This window comes from Pteropus medius, unplaced genomic scaffold, assembly GCF_902729225.1.
Source record: "Pteropus medius unplaced genomic scaffold, Ma_sr-lr_union100, whole genome shotgun sequence".
NCBI classification, from domain to species: Eukaryota; Metazoa; Chordata; class Mammalia; order Chiroptera; family Pteropodidae; genus Pteropus; species Pteropus medius.
The window spans coordinates 22,790,714-22,814,528 of record NW_024342467.1 but is presented as its reverse complement, the minus strand read 5'-3'; the positions used below and the strand labels follow the sequence as shown (position 1 = coordinate 22,814,528).

The 23,815-nt window shown below is 39.1% G+C and overlaps 1 protein-coding gene and 1 non-coding gene across 9 annotated transcripts in view; one reads left to right on the top strand and one right to left on the bottom strand.

Annotated features, from left to right (window-relative positions):
- IMMP2L (inner mitochondrial membrane peptidase subunit 2) overlaps positions 1–23,815 on the top strand; it is a 694,672-nt gene that overhangs the window by 54,317 nt on the left and 616,540 nt on the right. For all 8 annotated transcript variants that reach the window (XM_039862777.1, XM_039862778.1, XM_039862775.1 and 5 more), the window contains one exon: positions 1,926–2,029. In XM_039862777.1, the coding sequence (XP_039718711.1) occupies positions 1,926–2,029 (104 nt within the window). The remainder of the gene's footprint in view (positions 1–1,925; positions 2,030–23,815) is intronic.
- Positions 17,833–17,951, bottom strand: LOC120602514 (5S ribosomal RNA). Its single transcript, XR_005652790.1, has one exon. It is a non-coding gene; the product is annotated as a 5S ribosomal RNA (ribosomal RNA).

Sequence of the window (23,815 nt, the reverse complement as noted above, 5' to 3'; positions counted from 1 at the left end):
AAATGTGTGGCATTTGCAGTTGAGAATACTGATGGGATTTTCTAGGGAAAGAATTTAAAGACAGAAATGAATGAACTAAAGGTAGAATCCTGGAAGAGAAGAGCAACCTTCATAGGATAATGGCTGAAGAAGAATCATCTAAAATTGTGATTTTAGCTCTGTGGATTGCGACTTATTAGTAGGTTCAAGATCAATATAGTAGATGTGAAATAAATATGGTTTGTTGTTGACAATTTTAAAAACACGGATGGGGGGTTCCATTCCTTAGCACCATGGCCCAACAGAACCCCATGGATTTATCCTACCTTATCGACTCTGCTCCTCATTAGAGATGGAGCCAGAGGGGGAACCGGGGAGAGGGTACAAAACAAGTAATTAAATCGTGATGTAGTAATATCAATAGTGGGAGTTACCAAGAGCTTAAACATGGGTCAGAAAAGGGTCTAAACACATTGAGCGATCTCACCAAGTAAGTTAACGCTTGCGAAGCCCTCGGAAGTGTCTCTCACGTGGTGAGCGCTCTGTGCCTGGCTGTTGTCATTAGAACAGGGCACATGGTGAGCTCTCAGTAGGTGTCGGCTATTATCATTATTTAATTATTAATCAGGTAATAGTTATAATCATCACTATTTTACTAGTAAGGAAATTGAAGCATAATAATATACGATCTTCCTCAAGATCCTATAGCTGGAAAGAAATGGAATCATTTCTGAGTTAGGGTGAGATACTGATTAATGTAGATTAATGGTGAGTTACTTGGGTGATTCGTGCTTGAAATATGATGATGGTAGAGAAGATGGGCCATAGGTGAAAGATGTTATGAAGGAAAAAACCTTTAGCTCGATGACTGGTTGGCTATGAGATAAAAAGATAAGTAGGATTTTAAGCTGGTTGACTGGGAAAATGGTAAACAGGATGTGAGAAGATAAGAAAACTTATTTTTTGGTAGGAGACGATGGCAAATTTCATTGAATCATATTGAATGTTATGTCAGACAGTCAAGTGGAGTGACTAGCAGGGAACTTAAAACTAGAGACGGAGATATTTGGGCATCGTCACGGGAGGAAGTTGGGAGAAGTCGTGAGAGCGTGTGAGATCTCCAAGGATAACCAGCAGCTTTCGGCCACAAAATCCTGGGGAGTCAAAAATAAGGTCACGACACGAAACGTCTTCAGTGTCGCCCACATCTGCCCTGCAGAAAATCTACACATAATTCCAGGCGTCTTTAAAAAAGAGCTTGTCGCTGCAGCCGCAGGGACCGGCGTTGTCTGGCGCCCACGGGTTTCTTGTTCCCGCCCGGGTTGCTGTGCCCATATCTTGTCTTGCTGCCACCACCAGCGAAGGTGGAGAGCCTCAGGCGTGGTTTGTCACCGTTCCCACCGCCCCAGAAGTCAGTGGGTCCCCTCCTGATGCTCTCAGGGTCTCTGTAGAGTCAATGGTGAGAAAGCTCACCTGGCTTTTCTAGTTTGTCCCATCACTTGTTCCCTCTGCTCCCTTCCCTTCGTGCGGCTGTCTTCCTGGCGGATCCGAGATGACTCTTCGCCCCGGGTGGAGCGATGCTGTGCAGAGCCTATCTGAATATTCTGTTGGGAGGTTTGATTCCCTTCTTCTTCATTTATTTTTTTTAATCCTTAAAGCTTTCTACAGCTCTCCACTGGAGTTTAATACAGATTTGACTATCGAGCACATTTTCCTTTCAAATAAGTATTGGTGATTTTTTTTTTTTTCCCTCTGGTTCACCTGTGAAGAATCCCGATAAGCCTTTCTGAAAACTCATCATTTGCAGTTACTGTAGATCAGCAATTTATCGAAAGCGAGCATGTTAGGAATGTTTTATTGCGTTGCACTAAAGCCATGAAGTGCAAGGAACCGTGAAGATTGAAAAATACAAATGATAGATGTGTCCCTTTCTCCTTATTTTTTAGCCTTCTTTGAATCCCGGGGGAAGCCCATCATCTGACGTGGTGCTTTTAAACCACTGGAAAGTAAGGAATTTTGAAGTCCAGCGTGGCGACATCGTGTCACTGGTGTAAGTAAATCCGAAATATACTACGTTTGCATGTGAATTATAACGATCTGATTTAACCGATAATCTGCTGCGAATACCATATTGTCAATTATTAAATGAATAGGCACATTTAAAATAGAATGTGTTTTAAAAAAATCCATTTTGAAATGTAACAATGCTATCAAAGATTTTTCTTTTATATTTAAAAATATTTCGGTCGATAGACACACTTGGATATGGTGAAATGTGTTGAATGAAATGTGGATTAGAAATTATGGCTCTAAGGTACATGTATTTGGTATTAGTTTGGGTTATTTTGAAATTTTGCATCTTGGAGGCAATCTCTGTTTCTCACGTTTTCTTAGTTTGTGTAGGTACAAAATATTTCTAGAAGATGATCATTGTGACATGAAATATATATATTTGTGACATGTATATATAATATATGTATGTATGCATATGTGTGTGTGTATATGTGTGTATGTGGGTGCATGGAGGGACATATATCTCAGTAACTTAACTGAAAAAAGGAAGTTTGGAAGACAGTATACTGGAGGCTTTTGTTTGGGACCAAAAGGTGGCACTGTTTCTCTGTTAAAGTGTTACGACTGGTCAGGAACATAAATTTTCATCTTCATGTAGAAAGGAACGTCAACGTGTATGTAATTGACACAATGATATAATACGTAGGCCTCGTACTTGCTCGAATGGTTTAGATGTGAGATTTTTGGTTTGTTTTGAAAGTAGATTCACACTGAGAAGACCGCAGCAGAACTTGCCTTATTTGTTCTAGTTTCAGCCACTTCTAAAAATGTTTTAATACGATTCCCTAGTATGCCAATTAGTGCATTGGGATAGCAGTTAATGTAGCAGTTATTGTCATTTATTTTAACTGGTAAAATCCTACCGTTTGGTGAAGACATGCAGTTTATATATCTGATTCTTGAACTGGAATAATTGGTTCTCGTTGGATATTTACAATTGGTGAAAGCAAAAGCATTATCTACTTGTTTATCCTTACCTTTGGCTAGTGCTTCGTGGAAATAGATATTTTACAAATGTGTCTCTGTCAAGCCCGTTCTACCGGGATTCATCTGAAAATATGTTAACTTAATCCGGTTAGTAACTAATGAAATAAATTTGATGGAGCCCTGTGTGGCAGACATCCAGGGGTGGGGATTACATGAATCTCGCGTTCTAGAGTGCTTCCTTTAATGGTAATCTACTCTTCGGCGAATACTTCTGTTTTGTCATTTAGAGTGCAGTTTTTGCCGCCTCCCTAACCCCCTTTGCCATGCTGGGCTAGCCCGTCGTGTACTCATTATTCTTTTGCCTTTGGTTTGACAAGGTTACATCCTCACTTAGTCGATGATGGAGAGGATGCCCACCCAAGTGAAAGAGGTCAACCTATAAGCAGACAATTACGCAGTATTTTTTTTTCCCCGTTAGAAACATGCTGACTATCTCTAAACAAGTGAATTTGAACAGGTGATTGGGGAAAAAAAAAGGCTCCTTGAAAACCAGGGTTGCATGGTTCATAAAAGTAACCTAGCATATCGTATACTATACGTAAAAAGAGAACACTATTCTTTTATGTAACATTAATGTGATTGATATTTATTATATAAATTAATTTCCCAAAACAGATGTTGACAATAAATTATAACTACTTTGGCTGAACTGTATTTTTAATGAATTAATTATGTACTATATTCCTGTCTTGTACAAATAACACATTTTCTTCATAACGTTTTTTGCTAGCAGGAGCTACTTCATAAAAGAATGCTTAGCGATTGGTATGTTTAACAACAAGTAATTAAGCAGTAATTGTGGCTTTTTTTGAGAAACAAAAAGTCTCATATTAAATTCTTCTTTAGCATAATGTAATACTATAAAAGGCACATTTTAAAGTATCTTTTTAGTCTAATGAGCAAAATGCTTTCTAGACATATGCCCTTATATTTTTATATATTTTATAGACTGCCTCATTTGAAAAGATTGATGTTGGTTTGACTAATGTTCAGAATATACACTTAGTTCATGTCAAACACTGAATATTTGCTTTTCTTACAAAATGCATCAGTCTGGTTTTAATGTAGATAATAAATGTCATTACTACATTAGATTAACCTATCTAGTTAAGGAATGTTTAACTGATATATCGGTTAACAAATCTATTGGGAGAGAGATTCCACCACAATAAAGTTTCAAATAATCACATTTAAAAGTGCTTTAACTTTTAATTTTGAAATAATATTAAAGAAAAGTTATAAAAATAGTATAGAGAATTTCCATTTACTCCCAATATATTTTTTAGTTTTATTGAGGAGTAACCGACAAATAAAATTGTAATTGACTAATACAGATACTATATTTTGAATTTATGGTTAAATATAGAAAGTATAAAATACAAATGGATAGTAATAACACATTTCATTGATATATATAATATAAGTAATCTCTGGAAACAAGGTAGTGTGACAACATTAATGATCTGGGAAAAAAATCCCATGTGAGCCAATGCAGCTTCTGCTTTATACTGAAACCCTTTCTCCACTTACCAATTGCCTCTGAGTTTGATTCATCTACAGGCACCCATGCTATAGCGGAACAGGCCGTCCGCTCTACTGCAAGGGGTTTTGTTCAGAGCTGATTGACAGAGGCTGCTTCGTAAGGTGCGGCATGCCTGGGTGCAGGCGGGGGGAGGGGGCAGAGTGGAATATGCTTCTTTGCATCTCTTCCTTATCTTTTCCTGTCACTTTCTTTTGGTAAAACGTTGGTTTCGGTGGAGCTATTGTTTAAGTTTGTTATTCAGTAATGTTAAATCAAAAGGTATATTTATTTAATAACATTACTGGTCACACAAAACATTATTGGCTGTCATCAAGTCCTCAGTATTACTACTAAGTAAATGTAGGTGACATCATACGCTCTTAGTGGATTTGCAAACTAATCGTGGTGATTGAGGTAGATTTTCTAGACCTTGGGATTGACTTTTCATTAACCCGTGTGGTGGCCTTACTGCGACATGCTTAACGTAAGTAACACCATTTTACAATGCTATATCGGTTAACAAATCTGTTGGGAGAGAGATTCTGCCACAATAAAGTTTCAAATAATCACATTTAAAAGTGCTTTAACTTTTAATTTTGAAATAATATAAAAGAAAAGTTATAAAAATAACTGACAAATAAAATTGTAAGATATTGACAGTACGCTACATGAGGATTGGATATACATGTACACTATGAAAGGATACCCCCCACTTGAGTTAATTAACACATCTATTGCCTCATATATGTACTTTTTTTGGAGGGAAGAGCGAGAACATATGTTTTACTTAGCAAATTTCTGTTATACAGTACAGTGTTATCAACTGCAGTCACCATGTTATTCATTAGATCCTCAGAGTTGATTCACCTTATACCTGCTAATATTAACATTTTACACAACCATAGTACAATTACTGAAATTGACATAAATGCAGAACTATTAACTAATCTGAGTTTATTTGAGTTTTACCACTTTTCCCAGTGTTCTTTTTGTAGCTAGTTCCTTGGTCATTTTTTTTTTTTTGCATATTGACCTGTTTGAAAGATCCTGGCCAGTTGTTTTTTTGCCCAATGATCTTCACTTTTTTTAATTTTCGAGGTCAGCCTGCCATCAAATGGAGAAGCATTGCCGTTGATGGCAGCTGCTAAGGAAGCTGTGGCCGTGGTGGCAGCTGGGGAGGTGGGTGACACGGGGCCAGAGGAGAGGGACGTTTTCAGGCACAGGTCATCTTAGTTTCTTGGGACCACGTGCTCGGGTCATGCCTTAGCGGGTCCATGGCTTCCACACGTCCACATGGCCATGTTTGTAGCCGTTGGGAAGCAAGAAAGGAGGGCTGTGCAGGTGGTGAAAAGCCATGATGTGTCCTGGAGGTAGAAGGGAAGGAATGAAGGCGACTTCACAGGTCACATTGTTGAGCCAGCGCTATAGAAAGTTCTGGAGAAGACGGTCGGGTGAGGGAATTCTCAGTGAGTGCCACTGTGTATCAGGCTTTGTGCTGTGTGCTTCGTGTATGCTATTTTTATTTAATTCTCATAGCATTCTCTGGAGATAGTTATTTTTAACACAATGCAACTGAGATTTGGCAAGTAGATGGCCAGTCAGTAGCAGAGCCAGAATTCGAATCCAGGTCCTTTTGCCGTTAAACCTGGTCTGTCTGATGTGGCTGGTAGAAAATTCAGAATTACATGTGTGACATGCATTCCATCTGTGTCGGACAACTCTGTCTAAACCTGTCTTCCCTTTCCTGGCTGCTGCTCTCCCAGAGTGTGTCTCAGGTGGACTAAGGTGAGATGCCAGCCCCCGAGGTGGATCAACACTAAGGTGTTTGCTGCGAAGCGAACGCAGAGCCCCAGAAATGGTGAGTGCGTTGCGCGCTCAGATCCAGAGAGAGAAAGAATGCCATCTCCCAGCAGATTGACTGCTTATTATTTCGTACTTCTTAGGCTGCGAGTTCTATGTTCATTTTTATTATTTTTAAGGAACCCAATAAAGTAAATACTATCGTTATTCCTATTTTGTAGATGAGAACACAGGTATAGATAGGTTAAAGGACCCCTTAAGGACATACAGCTAGCGAGTGGCAGAGTGAAGGTGTGACGTGCCTCGCGATATTCTGTGCTCCTCACCATCACACGGTGATCCTCTGTACACTGCGGTGATGGCTTGACCAAGGACAGTTAATCATTCTCAATGAAGAAGTCATGCAGGGCCTAGCGTCTCTATGTCTGCGACACTGTCCCCATTCCTGTAGAGAAATTCCCGAAACTAGGGCCTGAAATGCACACTTCGTTAATAGCAATAATACTTCACTGTGAACATGTAGGATGCGTGCAGTTTCAGCAGCTGGTTGGGGACATGGCTAAACTCAATGCCACTTTCTGCCAGGTGGTCACTGTGACTATACCCCGTGCCGTGAACGCGAGCAAAGAGCTGTGGAGATCTGAGCCAGGGACGTAGACGGAATAGAATCGAGCCTTTGAAAAAGAACTAGAGGTTCTGGTTCCTTTGTGTCTTGAGTGCTTATAAATCTTAAAATCCTTTGACCCGCCGAGGGAGAGTAATCAGAGCCTGCTAAAAAACAAAATTCATGTTTTGAAACAAATGCCAGAGCAGTGATAATAACAGACTAATAAATGACCCATAATTGTAGTAAAAGCCAGTTACCTATTGAGCTGGGACAACGTAATTGTGTATTCTTATCTATTCTATCTGCATTCATTCCTGATTTTTATTTTGGTTTATAGCCAAATATTTTTCTGCGTTCACAGTTAATATTGTACATTTCAGGAACACAACTTTAGAAAGACCATGAATTTCAAAGAAAGGGACTACGTGCAGGACGAAGTACCTGGATTTTCATTCTTTCTTTTTTCTTTTTTTAAATTAATTGTAAAAATGTTGGAGTGTGATACCCAGGATGCAGTGTATTTCGATGAGAGGCTTAGTTTTGGGCATGTCGAATTACCCCTAGTCATTAGCATTCCCTACTAAGCATATTTACAAATGATACTTTAAAAGAAGATGAGATAATTGGTGCCCTTAAGGTGGTCTTTAATGGCAGTTTGCCTTCTTGAGTAAAATAAACCTTCACAATTTTTATACATTTGGTTAGGCAATTAAACATTTTTTAAGTTTAGAGACAAGTTGCAGCCCCGAAGTGCTTCAGTGATTGCAAAGTTCAGTTGTGAATATTGAGATTTTATGGTGACACAGCCGTAGGAGACACCGTAGCTTCTGCTCGACCCGTTCCATGAGCCTCATATTCGTTGAGAGATGACTAGAAGATGTTCAAGAACCAAGTTACGGGCGAGATTCTATGAAATAGTGGGTACTTACGTTTGCAACTGTTTGTGTTTTTATGTGAAAAATTCAGTCTCTGAGAACAGTTACTTTTATTAAAAAAAACACGCAAGACAGCATTTATAAAGGAACTCCTTAACACACAATTTATATCATATGTAAAGAGTCAGATTGAGCTGTTGAGGAAAAGCATTTTGAATATAAGTTTAAATATAATTCTAATGGAGAAATTATTAAAATTTTAGAGAAGCAAACAGGTTTCAAGCAAGAAATATAACTCAGAAAGATAAACTATCCCATAGGTATGTTAACCAATCTTAAATGCTTTTAGAACCAGTAATACCTAGATGCGTGCATAAAGGTAGGCCACCTGGGTCAATGAATATCTGACTACTTTATTTCAAATTGAGGCCCATACTGAGGAAAATGAGAAAGCTGCATTAAAAAAATAATAATAATAAAAAAAATACCTAAAGGCGTTGTAGCTCTGCCAAGGGCAGAGATCCCAGAGGAAGGGAAACACATCGAAGAGAGCCCGGTATTCACAGCTACTTTTAACTTTAGGTTCTCTGTCACCTTGTAAGCAGCACAGGCCATGAGGCTGAGCAGCCAAGCAGTGGCGGCTAAGATGGCGACATGCTGAGCAGAATTTTTGGTAGTCTGACGGGGCAGCGGAGTCACAAACTAGGATTCAAGGAGGAGCTGGTAACACACTCGAAATGTTTAACTGGGACTCCTGAAGGGCTAAATCTCAGGAGTTAGGGAAAACTGGATAGAGACCAGGACTTACAAAAATTGAGAGGTAGCTTCTGATAAATTAAATCCTAATTTTAAGGTCATCTGCTTTTAACTGTCTGTCATCGCCAGAAGCAAAAGATATCATGCAGAGTCTTTATAAATTTTTGATCACAATACCTGGCAATCAGTAAAAAATTACCATGCATATCAGAAGCCAAGACCAAGATAAAAACAAAATAAGACAGTAAATAACAGAAACAATCTCATAGTGATCTAGCTATTGGAATTATCGGACATGGGCTATAAAATAATTATAATAAACATGAAAAAAATTGATGAAAAGATGGATAATTTCATCAGAGAATCAGATTCAATAAAAAGAATTGAAAAATTTCTAGAAATAAAAACAAGTGAAAAAACTCAGTACATCAGTTTAATAGCAAATTAGACACAGCTGTAGAGAGGGTTAGTGAGCTGGGAAACAGGTCACTTAGACTATCTAGACTGGAGCACCGAGGGGTAAAAGGATGGAACATGCAACGGATCGTGTAAGAGACACACGCAGGATGCAGAGCCAAGCCTGACCGCCATGTAATTGGAGTCATGGAAGAGGAGAGGATGGGCATAAAGAGGATGGAGGAGGAATATACGAAGAGATAAAGGCCAAGCATTTTCAGGAACTCACGAAGGACAACTTACAGATTGAAGATGCACTACAAACGCTATCAGGATAAATACAATAAAAAAACACATTTTTGCGGGGCCCATGGTCCTGAAACCCCTGAATGCCAAAGAAAAAGAGGAAAACCTTAAAAGGAAAAAGAGATGTGTTACCTAAAGTCAAAAATAGAGCTGGCTTTTCAGCCAGTGGGAGACAGGAAACAAGTGAATGACATCTTTAAAGAGCTAGAGGAAAAAAAAAATTCTAACCTAGAATTTCGTGCCTGTTGGAACAATTCTTCAAAATAGAAAGAGAAGTACTTTTCTGACAACCGCCAGCAATGCTCCATTGTCCCACCAGACTTCACTTACAAAACCAATCTAAAGGTTAAGGATTTTAGGAGGGCAGCTGCAGACCGTTAAGCCCCAGGTATGGGGCCCTTCTGAGCTCAGGCCTGTGTGTGACGGGCACTGGTCACATTCCAATGAAGCTGGCCTGGTGATTGGTACAGGGACGGGCGCTGGACGTAAGCAGGGCCAAGCTGAGCTGTTCCTGGAAATGGATTTATGATGTTAGGGTGACTGGTTAAGTGGTGAAGTCTGCATGATATGATCTATTAAAAAAAGTCACATTTCCTTAAATAAAGTTGGTGCTAAGTGTAGTAGGCAGAATTTGGGACCCCAAGAAGATTCTATGCCCTGCTCCCCGGGATAATGAATATGATGAGCTGTCGCACCTAGGAATAAGTTTCCCTACATTGGTAAAGGGATGTTGCAGATGTAATTAAGGTTGTGAAGGTCGACCTTTCATTGACCTTAAGAGGGAGATGGTGCTCGGGTTCTCCAGGTGGGCCCCATGTAATCACGGGAGTCTTTAAAAGCAGAGGCAGATGCGGCAGTGACTGAGCCTGTAGCCGGAGGGGCGCTGTTGTTGGTTGGAAGACGCAGGGCCCAGAGCAGAGGAAAGCAGGCTGCTTCGAGAAACGAAGGTGACCTCTGACCAAAGACCAGCAAAGACGTGAGGACCTTAGTCCTACAACCACACGGAACTGAATTTTGCCAACAATCTGGTGAGCCTGGACATGGATTCGCCCCCAGACTGCGGAGGAGGGCCAGGACCAGCCGACACCTTGAGTTTGGCCTTCTGAGACCCTAAGTAGAGCGCCCAGCTGAATCTGCCCGACTTCCATCCTAGAGAAAGGTGAGATAATAAATAGGTGTTATTTTAAACCCTTACATTTGTTTTGATTTGTTAGAGTAGCAATGGAAATTCATGTTAGCTGATTAGAAAATGCAAACAGTTCTAATACTACCTTAAGATGCATAAGAACAGTTTTACAAAGGATTCTTAATTAAGCATTTGAAAAACACTGATTTTATTTACGTACGCGACTAAAAATTATTTCCTTTTACATAAATCTGTAAGCGTCTACCTGCTGAGTCCTTGAGAAATCTGGCTGCTTTCGGCTGCGTCACTTACAAGCTGGCGAGGTGACTGGCCAGATTATTTTAAATACTCTTTGGGTCAGTTTTAGCATTTGCAAAATAAGAGATGGAGACTAGTTGATCTCTGAGGTCTCTTCCATTGACACAACTGCATGAAAATTGTTTTAGGGATAAAGATGGACTATTTAGGGAGCTGGAAAGAAGACTCCCTCAGAATATCAGAAAAATATGTCACATGCTTTGGTAGCTGGAGTCAAAACTGATTTGGAATTTTTTAAAGTGGCCGCGATGGTACAATAAACAAATTTGATAAGGAGACTTTGAAACCAGGTCTTTTTTGGCCAAAGGCATCAAATGAATATACGCTTGTTAAGATTAAGTCTTGAAATTAGTGAAACTGAAAAATTAAAAGTTGTCAGGTAGTTAGATGTTTTATAGGAAGATAAGAGTAAAGTCCTTTTCTGTTTGTTTGAAATTATTCAAAATAAGAAAGCTGCGGAAATCTTACATTGCTTTACCCTGTGCTTTATTCTTGGAGCTGAGATTTTGAGAGTGGCGATGAATCTTGTTCTGGTTATCTCCATCTCTTTTGTCAACTTAAGATGCATTTCCCACCAGTCAACCCTCTGTCCGCTTGTTCTTCTAGAAAACGGTGCTGGATTCCGTATTCTGTTTCATAGTTTAGGTCCTGGAAATGTAGGGGAAGCCTCAAAACTGACTTAACATAACCTTGTTTGATCCAAGGTCAGTAGTTACCCTCCCAATTTTCTTCTCCTTTTACAAAAAATATTTATAAAGTCAGTTTTCGATGCGTGGAGGCGGTGGTTGCTGGGAAATGTGTCTGTGGCTGATAAGAAACGGAATGGGCTTAAAGTGACAGTCACCAACCTTTATCAGTGCTTTGGAGCTCAGGAAAACATCTCTTTCCAAGAAGGGAACAGAAATTTTTTTTTTTTTTTAAATAATTGTTTGCTTCCGTTAACGAGAAGGCTCAGTGACCGATATTATGAAATGTTACTCCTTGCATAAACTAGTGACAGGTTTACTCCCATCCAGAGGTCACATTAATATTTACCGAAGGCACCGCAAGTGTAGGTATCACTTTATTAAAAATAGTACGCACAGCGAAATTGCTGACGGAGAGGCTGGCTCAGTCTGATCTGGCTATGGATATGATAACTTTAATATATATATGGCTTAGTGTGTTTTTAGAGCTCATAGGTCACATTGGTAAGATTTGTGTACTTGAGTGGTTGGAAAGTTACCACAGAGTATCGTGACAATCCAGTAGAGAACATTTCAGTATGAGTAGTAGGTCTCAGATAAATTTCACTGTAGACTTAAATAAGAATCATTAAAATATTCCAGGTTTATTAAAAATTCATTATTCTACTAGAGGATCTTTAAAGAGCAATAAGAACTTGAAGAAGTAATAGGGGAGCTTTAGTATCAGTGACAGTGTGTTAATTGAGTTGAGAGAAGGTAAAGAATATATCAGCAGAATGGATGCAAATTTGGCAAAAAAGATTTGTAATAAATCAAGGGGGGAAATTAGTTAATAAAGAGAGAGACCAATTATCAGTGAAGGAGGGGGCTATATTGAATTATTTTAAATGAGAGGTTAAACTGCTTCAGTGAATCTCAGTTTAACAAAAAGGAAGAAAAGCAATATGGGTAATTAGGCAGTAATAAGATCATACTGAAAAAAAAAAAATCAGAAAACCACCTTAGGTGTTAGGGGAATATCGGCTAATGAACTTAACCTGTTGCAGTTATCTTTAATGTGGAAATGGAGAGAGTGATATTTTTAGTTATCTTCAAGGCGGCATGATTGTTTAGTGCGTTTATTGTATGTGGATATTTAAATGGTAACCAACAATGAAGTGGAGAAAAAGACTTTCTCAGGAGTATAGCTGTCTTTTAATTCGTTAAAATACCATAGTTTCAGTTATAATTTTTGTTATTGGTTAGCTTTTTAAATTTACTCATCTCTTTTATAATAGGAACACGTTTAGAGCTGTCATCATAATTGAACCATTCATAGAAATTCAGTATAAGATATGATTTCTATAAGCATGTCCCAACTCAGGTCTTGTTAAAAACATATAGGTAAAAAAAATCCCCAATATTGTCAAAAGAAAGGTTTGTCTTTTCTCTAACCTAATAATTTGTATACGTGTCATTATTCAAATCTCTTAAAGATGCTGATTCTTGGCCATTTTTACAGTTTTATATCTTATACATCTGAATTGTGGAAAGATCTTGGTAATCATTTCTGGGCTCAACATAAGGTCTAACTTTATACGACCTCTGCACTAATGATTAGGTATAGAAGGGACAGTAGCAAAGATAATTAAGTTCATAGACGATTCCAAATTTAAAGACAGTATGAATATAGAATTTGGTTTAATTTCTGCTCCTATGACGCTGTGTTGAGAAAAGGTCATCTGATGTGTCCCTTATAATTATAGTCTTTCTTTTGTCACTGATATTCTCATAATTAGCTTGACTTTCCTCTTATCAGATATTATATCAAATGTAGTTCTGCATTGTATATTAATGTGGAAAACTAATGAAAGAATCTGCTGTTCAAAATGCTAGCCGCTTCTCGCCAGGGAGTAACCCAGGGGGCAGCCTCGAATAGCTCATCAGAAAAGATTTGGACCAGATACCTGGAGACCTGGGCTCCAGGCTCACTGAGGCTCTGGGGGACTGTGTGTCAATTAACTTGTCAATTAACTTCTGTGGATATGGATACACACACACACACACACACACACACACACACACACACACACATATTTAATGAAGGATTGCACAGATAATTTGTAAGATACCCTTTAACTTGACAGTTCTTTTTCTCTGTGATGATTTTATTATATATAATATATACATATAAATATATATCTTTAATGAAGGGATTACACTAGATAATTTGTAAGATACCCTTTAACGTGACAGTTCTTTTTCCTTTCTGATTATTTTATTTTCCACACGTGTAGGTTAAATATATTTTACAATACTTATACAACATTTCGTTATACTTAAAAACAGTGACAATTTATTCATTTGGCATATATTTTCCAAATGCTTCCTCTGGGTACAGAACTAGCCCTTGTGATATAGCAGTAAAGAATACGAACAGGCAAAGCATCTTTCCTCATGGAACTTAGTATATTATTGGATGGATTTTGAATAAGACAAAATAGAAAGTAGACATCATTGAAGCTTATGAGAAGCGTGGCGGGTGGCCACATTCGAAGGGAAATGTGCTGTTTGATAAATCAGCAACTGAGCTGCCGTGGCCAGCGGCTTGAAATGGCTCTCGGGTTGCACATTTCTTCCCAGCCCTGCGTTTAGCTGTGTTACGTTGGTATCAGCACTCATCCCACGGTGGGAAGATTTATATCACGCAAGTTGGCAAACACCACACATCGGGGCTCTACGACTTATTAAAAATTAAGTTATCTGCTTTACTAGCGTACTGTTGGCGGCAAATGTCAGATGGCACAACAGAAGTGGCAGATAGAGTTTCTACCCATGTGCATCATGTGATCAGCGTGGAGCTGGGGCAGGGACACATGGCGTGTGGTGAGTTTAAAAAGCCACATGAACAACTATCGATACGATATGGAGACTAATGAGTTACCGAAGGAAGAGGGGCTGAGCAGAAACTAGGTGTGAATTTGAAACTAGATCTTAATGATGGGTTGGTACATACTTGACCAAAGAAAAAGTAAGAGCTTTAGAGATGTCGTGTGTAAAAGGTTGAGGCAGGAGTGAACAGTCGCATGGGAGAAGTGGCGAATAGGTTTGTTGATCTTGAACCAAGTGTCACATCTTAGCCTCGTCTGAGCGAAACGTTTAAGTCACGTATTAGCCTGTACCAGCAAAGTCCTAAACGGGCCAGGTTTTCATTGGTAGTGAAAAATTGAAGACTGTCATTGAATTTGGTGATTTTATCTCTCAGTGATGCTCTGAGTGTTAAGGAAATAACAAATCCTTTATACCAAATTATAGGCTTTGTACCAAATTGGAAGGCCATCAGAATGTTGCTGTGGTAAATATTTTATAGAAGATTGGTATCGAATCTACCCGAGATACATATGTAATTTCCTCCCCGTCAACTGTAAGTCACTGTTAGCCTGAATTGGTTGGCGTAGGCACCAACGCTGCGGTTCACCCCACCAGCGATGAGGGAGCAGGGACCCTGGATTATGCTTTCCCGAGACGATGACAGGGGTACCACTATATGTAATAAGCTGAAAGGGGCAAACACAAGAAGAGTGTGCTGAAGCTTAGCTTGAAATGGTACCTGGCTCTGTCTTTCTGGGACGTCCCAGACGGCCAGTGGACAGGCTGGCGTACAGGAGTCCAGAATGGACTGCCTTTGAAATTGATGAGTGCACTGACTCCAGTTACCTGCAGAGGGGTCACAGGCAGCATGGCAAAGAAATGGAAACATGCCGATCAAAATGGAAAACTTCTCTTTGGAAATCACTCTATGCATGCCTAACTCTGTTAGATTTGCATCAGCTTTTTATCCGCATGATACATTGAGATAGCAGCTGATACTCAAGAAGAAGAAGCTGGTATTCTTTATTTCTGTTATTCTCGATAATGCCGTTTTGGAATACCAATAGTAGTTTAATTTGCTAAAATAAATACAGAGTAGGTATACAGAATGAAATAAACATGCTGTCTAATCAAATAATCTTTCATTTTCGGCACTATTTTGGAGCGAAATCATGATTTTGGCAGTTATTAGCTTATTAAACCATCTCACAAAATTAAGTATTATGTGCAGTTTAAGGTGATAAATTTATCTTTCAATTTCACATGGAAAATTAGCATGAAAAGAAAATGTTTCTTCCTTCCTTCCTTTCTTGAACGTGCCCTTTCTCACAGGAGAAGTACAAATAGATTTATAGGAATTTGGAGTATTGAAGAAATTACAGCCAGAGATTGTGGTTGGTGTTAATTATTGGCGATCTGACACTGTGACCTGTAACACAGTGGTTGGATGAGCTTTGAAGGTTTCATTGGGCAACATAGGATTTAAATTCTGCCAGAATTTGGAATATGGTAGGTACGTCATCATATACCATAGCCATACTTTAAACTCTAACTTCCCCAGAGTATTGTGCCAAAGAGCGCCACGGCTAGTTACACGAGAGTTGAGATGTAAATTCTTTGAACTTTTTCTTACTTTTTAAACAGAGGTATATACTTTAATGTATCTTTAAAATTAGTGTAGAATTGGGTTGAAATAAATTCGGAGTGTATATGTGACCAAAGTACAACAAAAGCAAAACAAATCACGGGTTGACATACCTTAAAAAATTAGAGGTTGACTTGTGAACATAGGACACTCAATGTTTATTGAGGTCATGATTTTAATATGTTTGGAGGTTATAATTTTTGCTGTAAGCAAGTCATTTTATCGAATGTTGCACAGAATGAGGTGTATGTAACAGTCATGCCGCTATTATCTTTTTTTACTCAAACTTTTGAGTTTTTACTGACATTTCAGGAGGTGAAATAATAGGTAAACCCATGAGTGAGTTCTAATCTGGGTTTTGCTCCTAACTAGGCAGATGACCTCAATAAGCCGCCTAATCAGTTAGGACCTTAGTTTCTTAAACTCTATAATCCTGAAGTTGTCCTGGGTGGCCTCTTTGTAAATGTCACTCCAATGTGATATAGAAGGACTGGCTCTGATAGAACCTTTTTGAATCCTGCATGTATTCATTCTCCAGATCAACGCTGTCCAATAGAAATATAATGGGAGCTCAATAGGTAATTTTAAGTTGTCTAGCTGACACATCAGCAAAGTAAAAAGAAACAAGGGAAATTAATTTTAATAACATATTTTATTTAACTCAATATATCTAAAATATTATTTGTACATGTAATTAATATTAAAAATATTAGTGAGGTAGTTTACATTTTATGAAATACTAAATCTCAAAGTACCAAGTCTTGAAAATCAGTTGGGTTTCCCAGAGCATATCTCAGTTTGGACCACGAAGCTCTTGGCTACTGCACTGAACCGTGTAGGAGGTCAATGGATCCTCACGTCACTACCCATGCATCAGATTTAAGGACTTTAGAGTCCTTTTTAATTCCTTCTGTTTTCTCCCCTCTTCAACCTAGTAGTGACAGAGACTTGCACTTCCTAGAAGTGGTAGGCTTTAGAGCCAAACTGGCATTTTCTCTTCATTTTCAAGCTTTTAGAAAGAGTAAGTTAATCTGTGAATTCTCTTCAGTTCCTTAAGTCATTTATTCCCTCAGTACTGGAATCAACTTCCATTTTTAGTACTCTACAGAAATTTTTTGAAAAAATTCCCAAGCATTCCCATTGCTAATTGGTGACAGTCCGCCCGTCTGGTTCTATGATAATGAACCATAATTTGACTGCTTTCTGATTTCTTAGCAGAATCAGACACCGTAAGTACTTCCTCCTTGAAACTTTCTTGTCCCTTGTTGCGTATTTCTCTTTCTTGTTCTTTGAACTCTCTGTTTTGCTGGTTCTTTTCTTGGCCCTGTTTTCTTTTCCCTTTGCCCACTGCCTTTGACTTCCTTCCTAAGCATCATGCCTATATATTTTAGCTGTTTACTGGATATATCTGTATGATGCTATTTTGTGGATTTTTTCCAACCCAGCCTAGCCTTCTCTCCCATTCCAGACTTGTTCTCTTTCTCCGGTTATTATTTGGGTTCTCACCATTACCATATGTAGTCACAGGGCAAAGTCAGAGACTTCACCATCATCTTGAACCTCTTCCATTTTCTTACCATCTAGGTATAATTAGAGTTTTAAGGTCTATTTGTGAAATATTTATTGAATGTTTCTCTCTTTTTGCAGCGCTCCGGTTCAGGCCCCTCACCCCTCGCTAAGATCCCACGCTCCCTCTCCATCTTTGATTGTTTCTTCTCCTACATTCTCCATGTCGCTATCAGAGTTCTTTTCAACACAATTTGCAGATCATTTTCCTGTTTTAGACTCTGATTCTATTTGTTTATGTGGCATGTAAGTCCTAGATTACTATTGTTAACTCTAGAATTCTTTTCTATATTTTCTTCTCCTCTGAAAGCCTTGAAGACCTAAAGTTATTTATTTTTTCCACCAACAGCACCTGGTATTCCTAAGTGGTCTCCCATCCAAGTACTAACCAGGCCCGACCCTGCTTAGTTTCCGAGATCAGATGGGATCGGGCATGTTCAGGGTGGCATGGCCGTGACCTAAAGTTATTTTAATGGCGAAATTTTAGGCTTCCTGATGGTTACTGGAAGACACGAGGCATCAAGCGTGGATAGTATGGCCTGACAGCGGTCCTATACTCATAATAAATGGGCGATGCTTATCTGATACCCATTGCTAGGGTAACAAGCGGATTCCTTGGTTTCTCTCTAAGTGAATCCCTATGTAGATATTTTAGTTCCTGAGGAGCAAGGGTTGATAACATCTGTTAACCAGGAATGATGTATCCTTTATTTACAGATACGCTTTCTATACTTGGAAACTAATATAGAGAAACATCCTGGTTAAGTTGTGCAGGAACACAGTAGATCCCCTGAGGGAATGCTAATGTAAGTAGAGAGTAACTCTGGCAGTTAGTAGATCTCCTTGGGGTGAGAAAGAATGGCTTTTATTGTTACCTATTTCTTAATATTTTTACAGTCGGTTGTCTCCTGGGCTCTTTATTCTTCTAGCATATTTCAGTTGGATGAGATATTAGTTCCTTATAATGCGACATATTTCTTCACCCAGCCAAATCTTGTTATTAATCTCATGTGGCTTCGCTGGCGACGAGCTTCTGTTAGGCAGCACAGTCACTGATGCTTCGAGGAAGAGGATGAATATTAATTGGGGGGTGTTACTTCTGGGAGGAGACCTTTAAGAAGTATTAAATATGCTGAGTTAGGACTTTTGCTTCTGTTTCACAAGGGTTTGTTTAAAATCTAATTGCTTGATTTTAAAGAAAACTACAGGTCACACATGGCAATGAGTAAATTGTCAACAAGAATATTTTTGCATATAGTGAGAATGGTCTGTCCTTTTCTCAAAAGGAAAATAATAGCCAATCCTCATATGTAAAGTGGTAATTAATATTTTTAGCTCTGTAATTCCGAGCAAGTCCAGACATGAACCCAGGATCCAGCACATTGTTTTCAGTGTGAACATCACTCAACATTGAAAATGTGTCCTCTGCAATCAACTGTATTGCACTTGAGTAGGAGCAGTGCGACTCCTATAAGCAGGAGAAAAAAGGCCCAAAACTGTAATTGCAACAAAATATTCCCTTTAAAATGAATACCATTTTTTTTTTTTTATAGGATTGAATATAGTTTCGGGCTATATATACAATCGAAAATTTTAGAACTAAAAGTTTCCGGGCCTTACTATGTGCCGAGAATTGCTCTGCACATATATATTTAATCTTCCCAGTATCTGGGCGCGATGAGAACTGTTATTACATTAGGAAGAAATTGAGACACACAGAGGTTAGGTAAGTTGTCCAGGGTCACTCGATGTAATGCAGGCGTGAGGATTCAGACCAGGGCCTCTTCACCCGCGAGCTGTGCCCTTGGCTCCTCTGCCAAACGGTGACAGGCCGTCAGTCTGGTTCTATGATAATGAACTCTATGGCTATTGATCTTAACTCATAGCTTGTAGTCTCATGTGTAAGTTGACCTTTCTTGGGATCTAGATATTTCTGATGTATTGGTAAATAAGTGCTTATATAAATACATAAACATAGTACATTTAAATGTATCTCAAAGCCATTTTATACAGTAGCGATAATCACTTTTTGTTCATTATAATATCATAGTTATTGCAGCTGAGACATGTTCTGCTAAGTTAAGCACATTTTTCATAAAGTGTTTTGTTTGTTTATTTTTAACTTAGGAGGAAGGCTTACAGTTTGCAAAGATCGAGAGTTTCTTTTCTCAGGTTCTCTCCCAAACTTCTTACCTTTTTCCTGAAAAGGTACTAAATGTGATGATTTTTCATGTCATTTTTGAGCGAGGTCTGGGTTCAAACACCATCTCTTAGCCCCTACAGTTGAACACTGGGATGAAGATCACTGCGAAGGGGCGTTTCTCTAGCTGAGGTGGGGTTTGGTAACTTTCTTCTAAAAGCCTGACTGGAGCGTGGGGTGGTGGCCGGGAGTGCGGTGTCGCACGTGGAGCCAGGAGCAGCCCGCTGGGGGACTGGGGAATGTTAGAATCTTGTCTGGCAGCAAAGTCATCAAAAATGAGCTGAAAGGAAACAAAGTCCGTGCACTGCCAATGGGGGCGTGGTCAGAGAACCAGGTGTAGCGGGAGTGACCGGCCTCGCTGACCTTTTCGACAACAGGTCATTTGGATAGTTAAACAGTCGGCTGTGCTTTTCTGTATTCCTGGCATACATTTGATTGGAAAGGTAGAGTCCACATAAAATGATTGGGGCTAGATTGTCTTAAAGCATGGATCAAAGAAAAACATCGGAGGAAAAATTAGTTATAGCAGCTAACTATAGAACACTTTCTGTAAGTCAGGTACCGTTGTAAGTATAGATAGACTTATTGCTTCTCCAGATGAAGGTATCAGTGAGAGAGAAAAGCGGAAGGATAACATATACATGATAAAGAGTGATTTCCTTTCCTACTAATTATTTTAAGTATGTATTTGAGTCATCCATGCCTGAAGCTGAACTGCTGTTCAGAGTTTTGGTAAACAAGTCACGTGGATGACCAGAAACGAAGAATTGACAGCCCTGTGCTCCATACCGGGTCTCGGTGAGACAGAGACGGTGCATTAACGGGGGCGATGAAGAGCGGGTAATGAAGGGGCCGTTTACAGAGGGGTGGGCAGTAGTGCGGGATTCAGCCGGGAAGAAACAGTGACGTCCCCTGGCGCTAGCAGCCGTGGGCCGTCACGGTGACCTCGTATGGGAAAGGGCGAGGACACGGAGTGGAAGTCCCTGTGCTGGTGGGAGCCGGAAGCGTGGGGGAGAGGTTGGGGACGGAACCGGGACCGCGTGCGGGTGGCTGACGGAGCCACTCCCGGAACAGCAGCCTGGGGGGGCGGGGGCGGGGCGCGGCCTCGAGCGCCCCACCTTCCTCCTCCTCTCAGCCCGCAATCGATCTCCCACCGGGGCCTCCCGTTTGCTGAACGCAGCTGGAGGTTAGAAATCGAGGGCGCTTGGGCTTGCGTGGTGTCAGAAGTCAGCCTCTGGGGCAGAGAGCGGGGAAGACCAGGGACTAGACCTAGAGAGCAGCGGATGAACCAACATGCCGCGCTGTGGGTTGAATTGCACGCCCCTCCCCGCTTCAACAAAAACGGCCTTTGCCGACCCAAACCTCAGTTTCCCAGGATGTGATGCTATATGGAAATGGGAGTTTTAGAGAGGTAATCGAGTTAAAATGAGGTCGTAGGGTGGGCCCTAATCCAATATGACTTGAAGTCGTTATAAAAAGAGTAAATTTGGACGTAGACATCTCCAGAGGGACAATAACGTGAAGATGCAGCGAGCAGATGGCCTTCTGCAAGCCAAGGAGCACCTGCGGCCGCCTGAAAGCAGGCAACGGGCTTGGGGCAGACTCTCCCCGAGCCTCTTCGGAGGGAGCCTGGCCCTGCTGGCTCCTCGATCCCGACTCTGACCTCCAGAACTGTGACACAAGACATTTCTGTTCTAAGCCACCCAGTTCTTGGCACTTCGTCATGGCAGCTCCAGGAAACGAAAGTGTTTTATATCCTGGTAAAGCTCCTTGTTAACCAGTTCTGCTTCCAATTTCTTTTTAAGTTTCTGTAGAGTCATAGATTTCTGAAGACTTTAGAAATTAACCAGTGCAAAACACTGATTTTGGAGATGAGTGCCTTTCTCAAGGTCACAAAACTTCAATGGCAGTCAGAGCTAGGACTTTATAGGCAAACTGTGTTGGAATTGGTAGAGGTTGACATGCTAGGGTTTCAATTAAGCCCTGAATACCTTGAAACATTGAATTTTTAGTTAATAAAGCCTTACTGATGTAAATTTACAGGTTTTAATATTCTAAAAATTAATTTCTGGGTGTTAATTGTGCCTTATTAGTAGGTTTAATTTTCTTAACCTGTACTTTGAACCCAAATTTTCTCGTTAATATCTTTAGATCTTGAAACTCTTTAGGTGCAAAACTATTTTGAAAATATAGAAACAACAGTGTTATCCAAGCAACGATGATGTTATCTATTGCACTGTTTAGTGATGATAGATTCAGTGTATTCAGTTGGGGAACTGTTGATACAGTTGAGCTGGAAATTGACATGTGTACAAAATCAGTTGCTCAAATAATGACTACTTGGAGAGTTCCTTTAGTTGCTAATTAAAAAAAATATGCATTTAGAATGTCTATTGTTAAAATTAAAGCATATAAATAAATATAAAGATGTTTATAAAAATCACTTGAAATGTCAGCTCCCCAAGAAGATACCACTCATTTTTGTTAAGATATGCACTTCCAGGGTTTTTCTGAGTGTGTGTGTGTGTGTGTGTGTGTGTACATGTGTGTGTATAATATATGCAAAATGGAATTATGCTATACAAACATTTTCCTAGCCTACTTTTTAAAATTCAACAACTTAAAGGCAACTCCACTTGTTTCCATGTTGGTAAACATAGTTTGAAGGCAGACTGTGCAGTTCCTGAAAGGGATGATCGCTTCCAATTTCTGCTAGACAACATTATGCTAAACATAGTTTTGCCTCCTGAACAACAGTATGATCTCCATCCCTGCAGGTAGATCATGGTGTTATCTGTCTTATTCTGCATGGTGTCCTGTTTGCGTGAACAACACCCATCATAAAAGCAATTGCAAGTGTACAGAATAAAGTGAAAACTCAGAAATGTATCTCAATAAAAAAAATTTGCGATAGGTTAGAGAGATGTGCCAAATTCAAGTGTAAATGAAGACTTCAGAGGAAAGAGGATTGAAAGAGAAAGGCTTCACAGTAAACCTTAAAGCTGTATGTTGGGATTTTGTAAAAAGGATTACAGTCCCATAGGGAAGCATTTTGGCAATGTGCATCAAGAGCCTTAAAAACTTTCATCTTTGCTAGAATTAATACACACACACACACACACACACACACACATATACTTATATATACACATACATAAATATATATAAAAATTTATTTTCCAGGATGCTGTCTGCATTTTATCTTTGAACATATTAATCTGGAAAACTTTAAATATATGCAATCTTGTTTCATTTGTAACTCTCATCTAATTCCCTACCCTGTATTATTTTGTTACAAATTCCAGGCATCATGTGGCCTTTAATTTTGATTATTTTTGAAAAATATGTTCAATTTCGAGAGATATATTCTAAGTAGAGTATTTGAAATACTGGAAAAACTTCATGCTCAATATTTTTATGCAGAATTATTTATAATGATTATAAAAGACATTACAAATAAATACTCAGCACTAAGGCAAAATACAAATGGTGAAATTCTCCATTTGTAAAGACTGTGGACAGTTTAAGATAACGTGAAGAAGAGCTTATGTTGTTACGTTAAATAATCAAAAGTTAGAAAGTATACAGAATCAAATGAACAAGCATAAACTTGGCTTGGAAAAAATGAGAGTAGTGATTTATGAAGTAATATGAAATAATGAAAATATGAAGTAACGATTTCCTTGGATCCAGTTTTTGGGTAATTCTTTTTCCTTTTGTCTGCCGTTCAGTATATTCCACATCTTCTATATTGACCATTAATAAGTTTTATGATGAGAAAAATACAATGAATTTGAGCCGCGATAGAATTATGGAACACTGTTTAGCTTTAGGTGACCATACTACCTGACTCATTATTTATGGCGATTATAAAAATAAATATCAAAGAAGGATATTGACAAGAATTTTCCATATTGCAAAATTTGCAAATGACTGTTTACATTTCCTCCTCCTCCTAGTTAATTTTTTTCTTTTACCATTGGAAACAAAAAATAGAAGGCAACCATTTTTTTAAAACGTCCCCCACAAACCATAAAAATGAAAGTACCTCACTCTTCTTGACTTTCTGAAATGTTAATTGGCTTTAAACTTGCTACTCATTTCTAACTGGCTTCCTCTAATT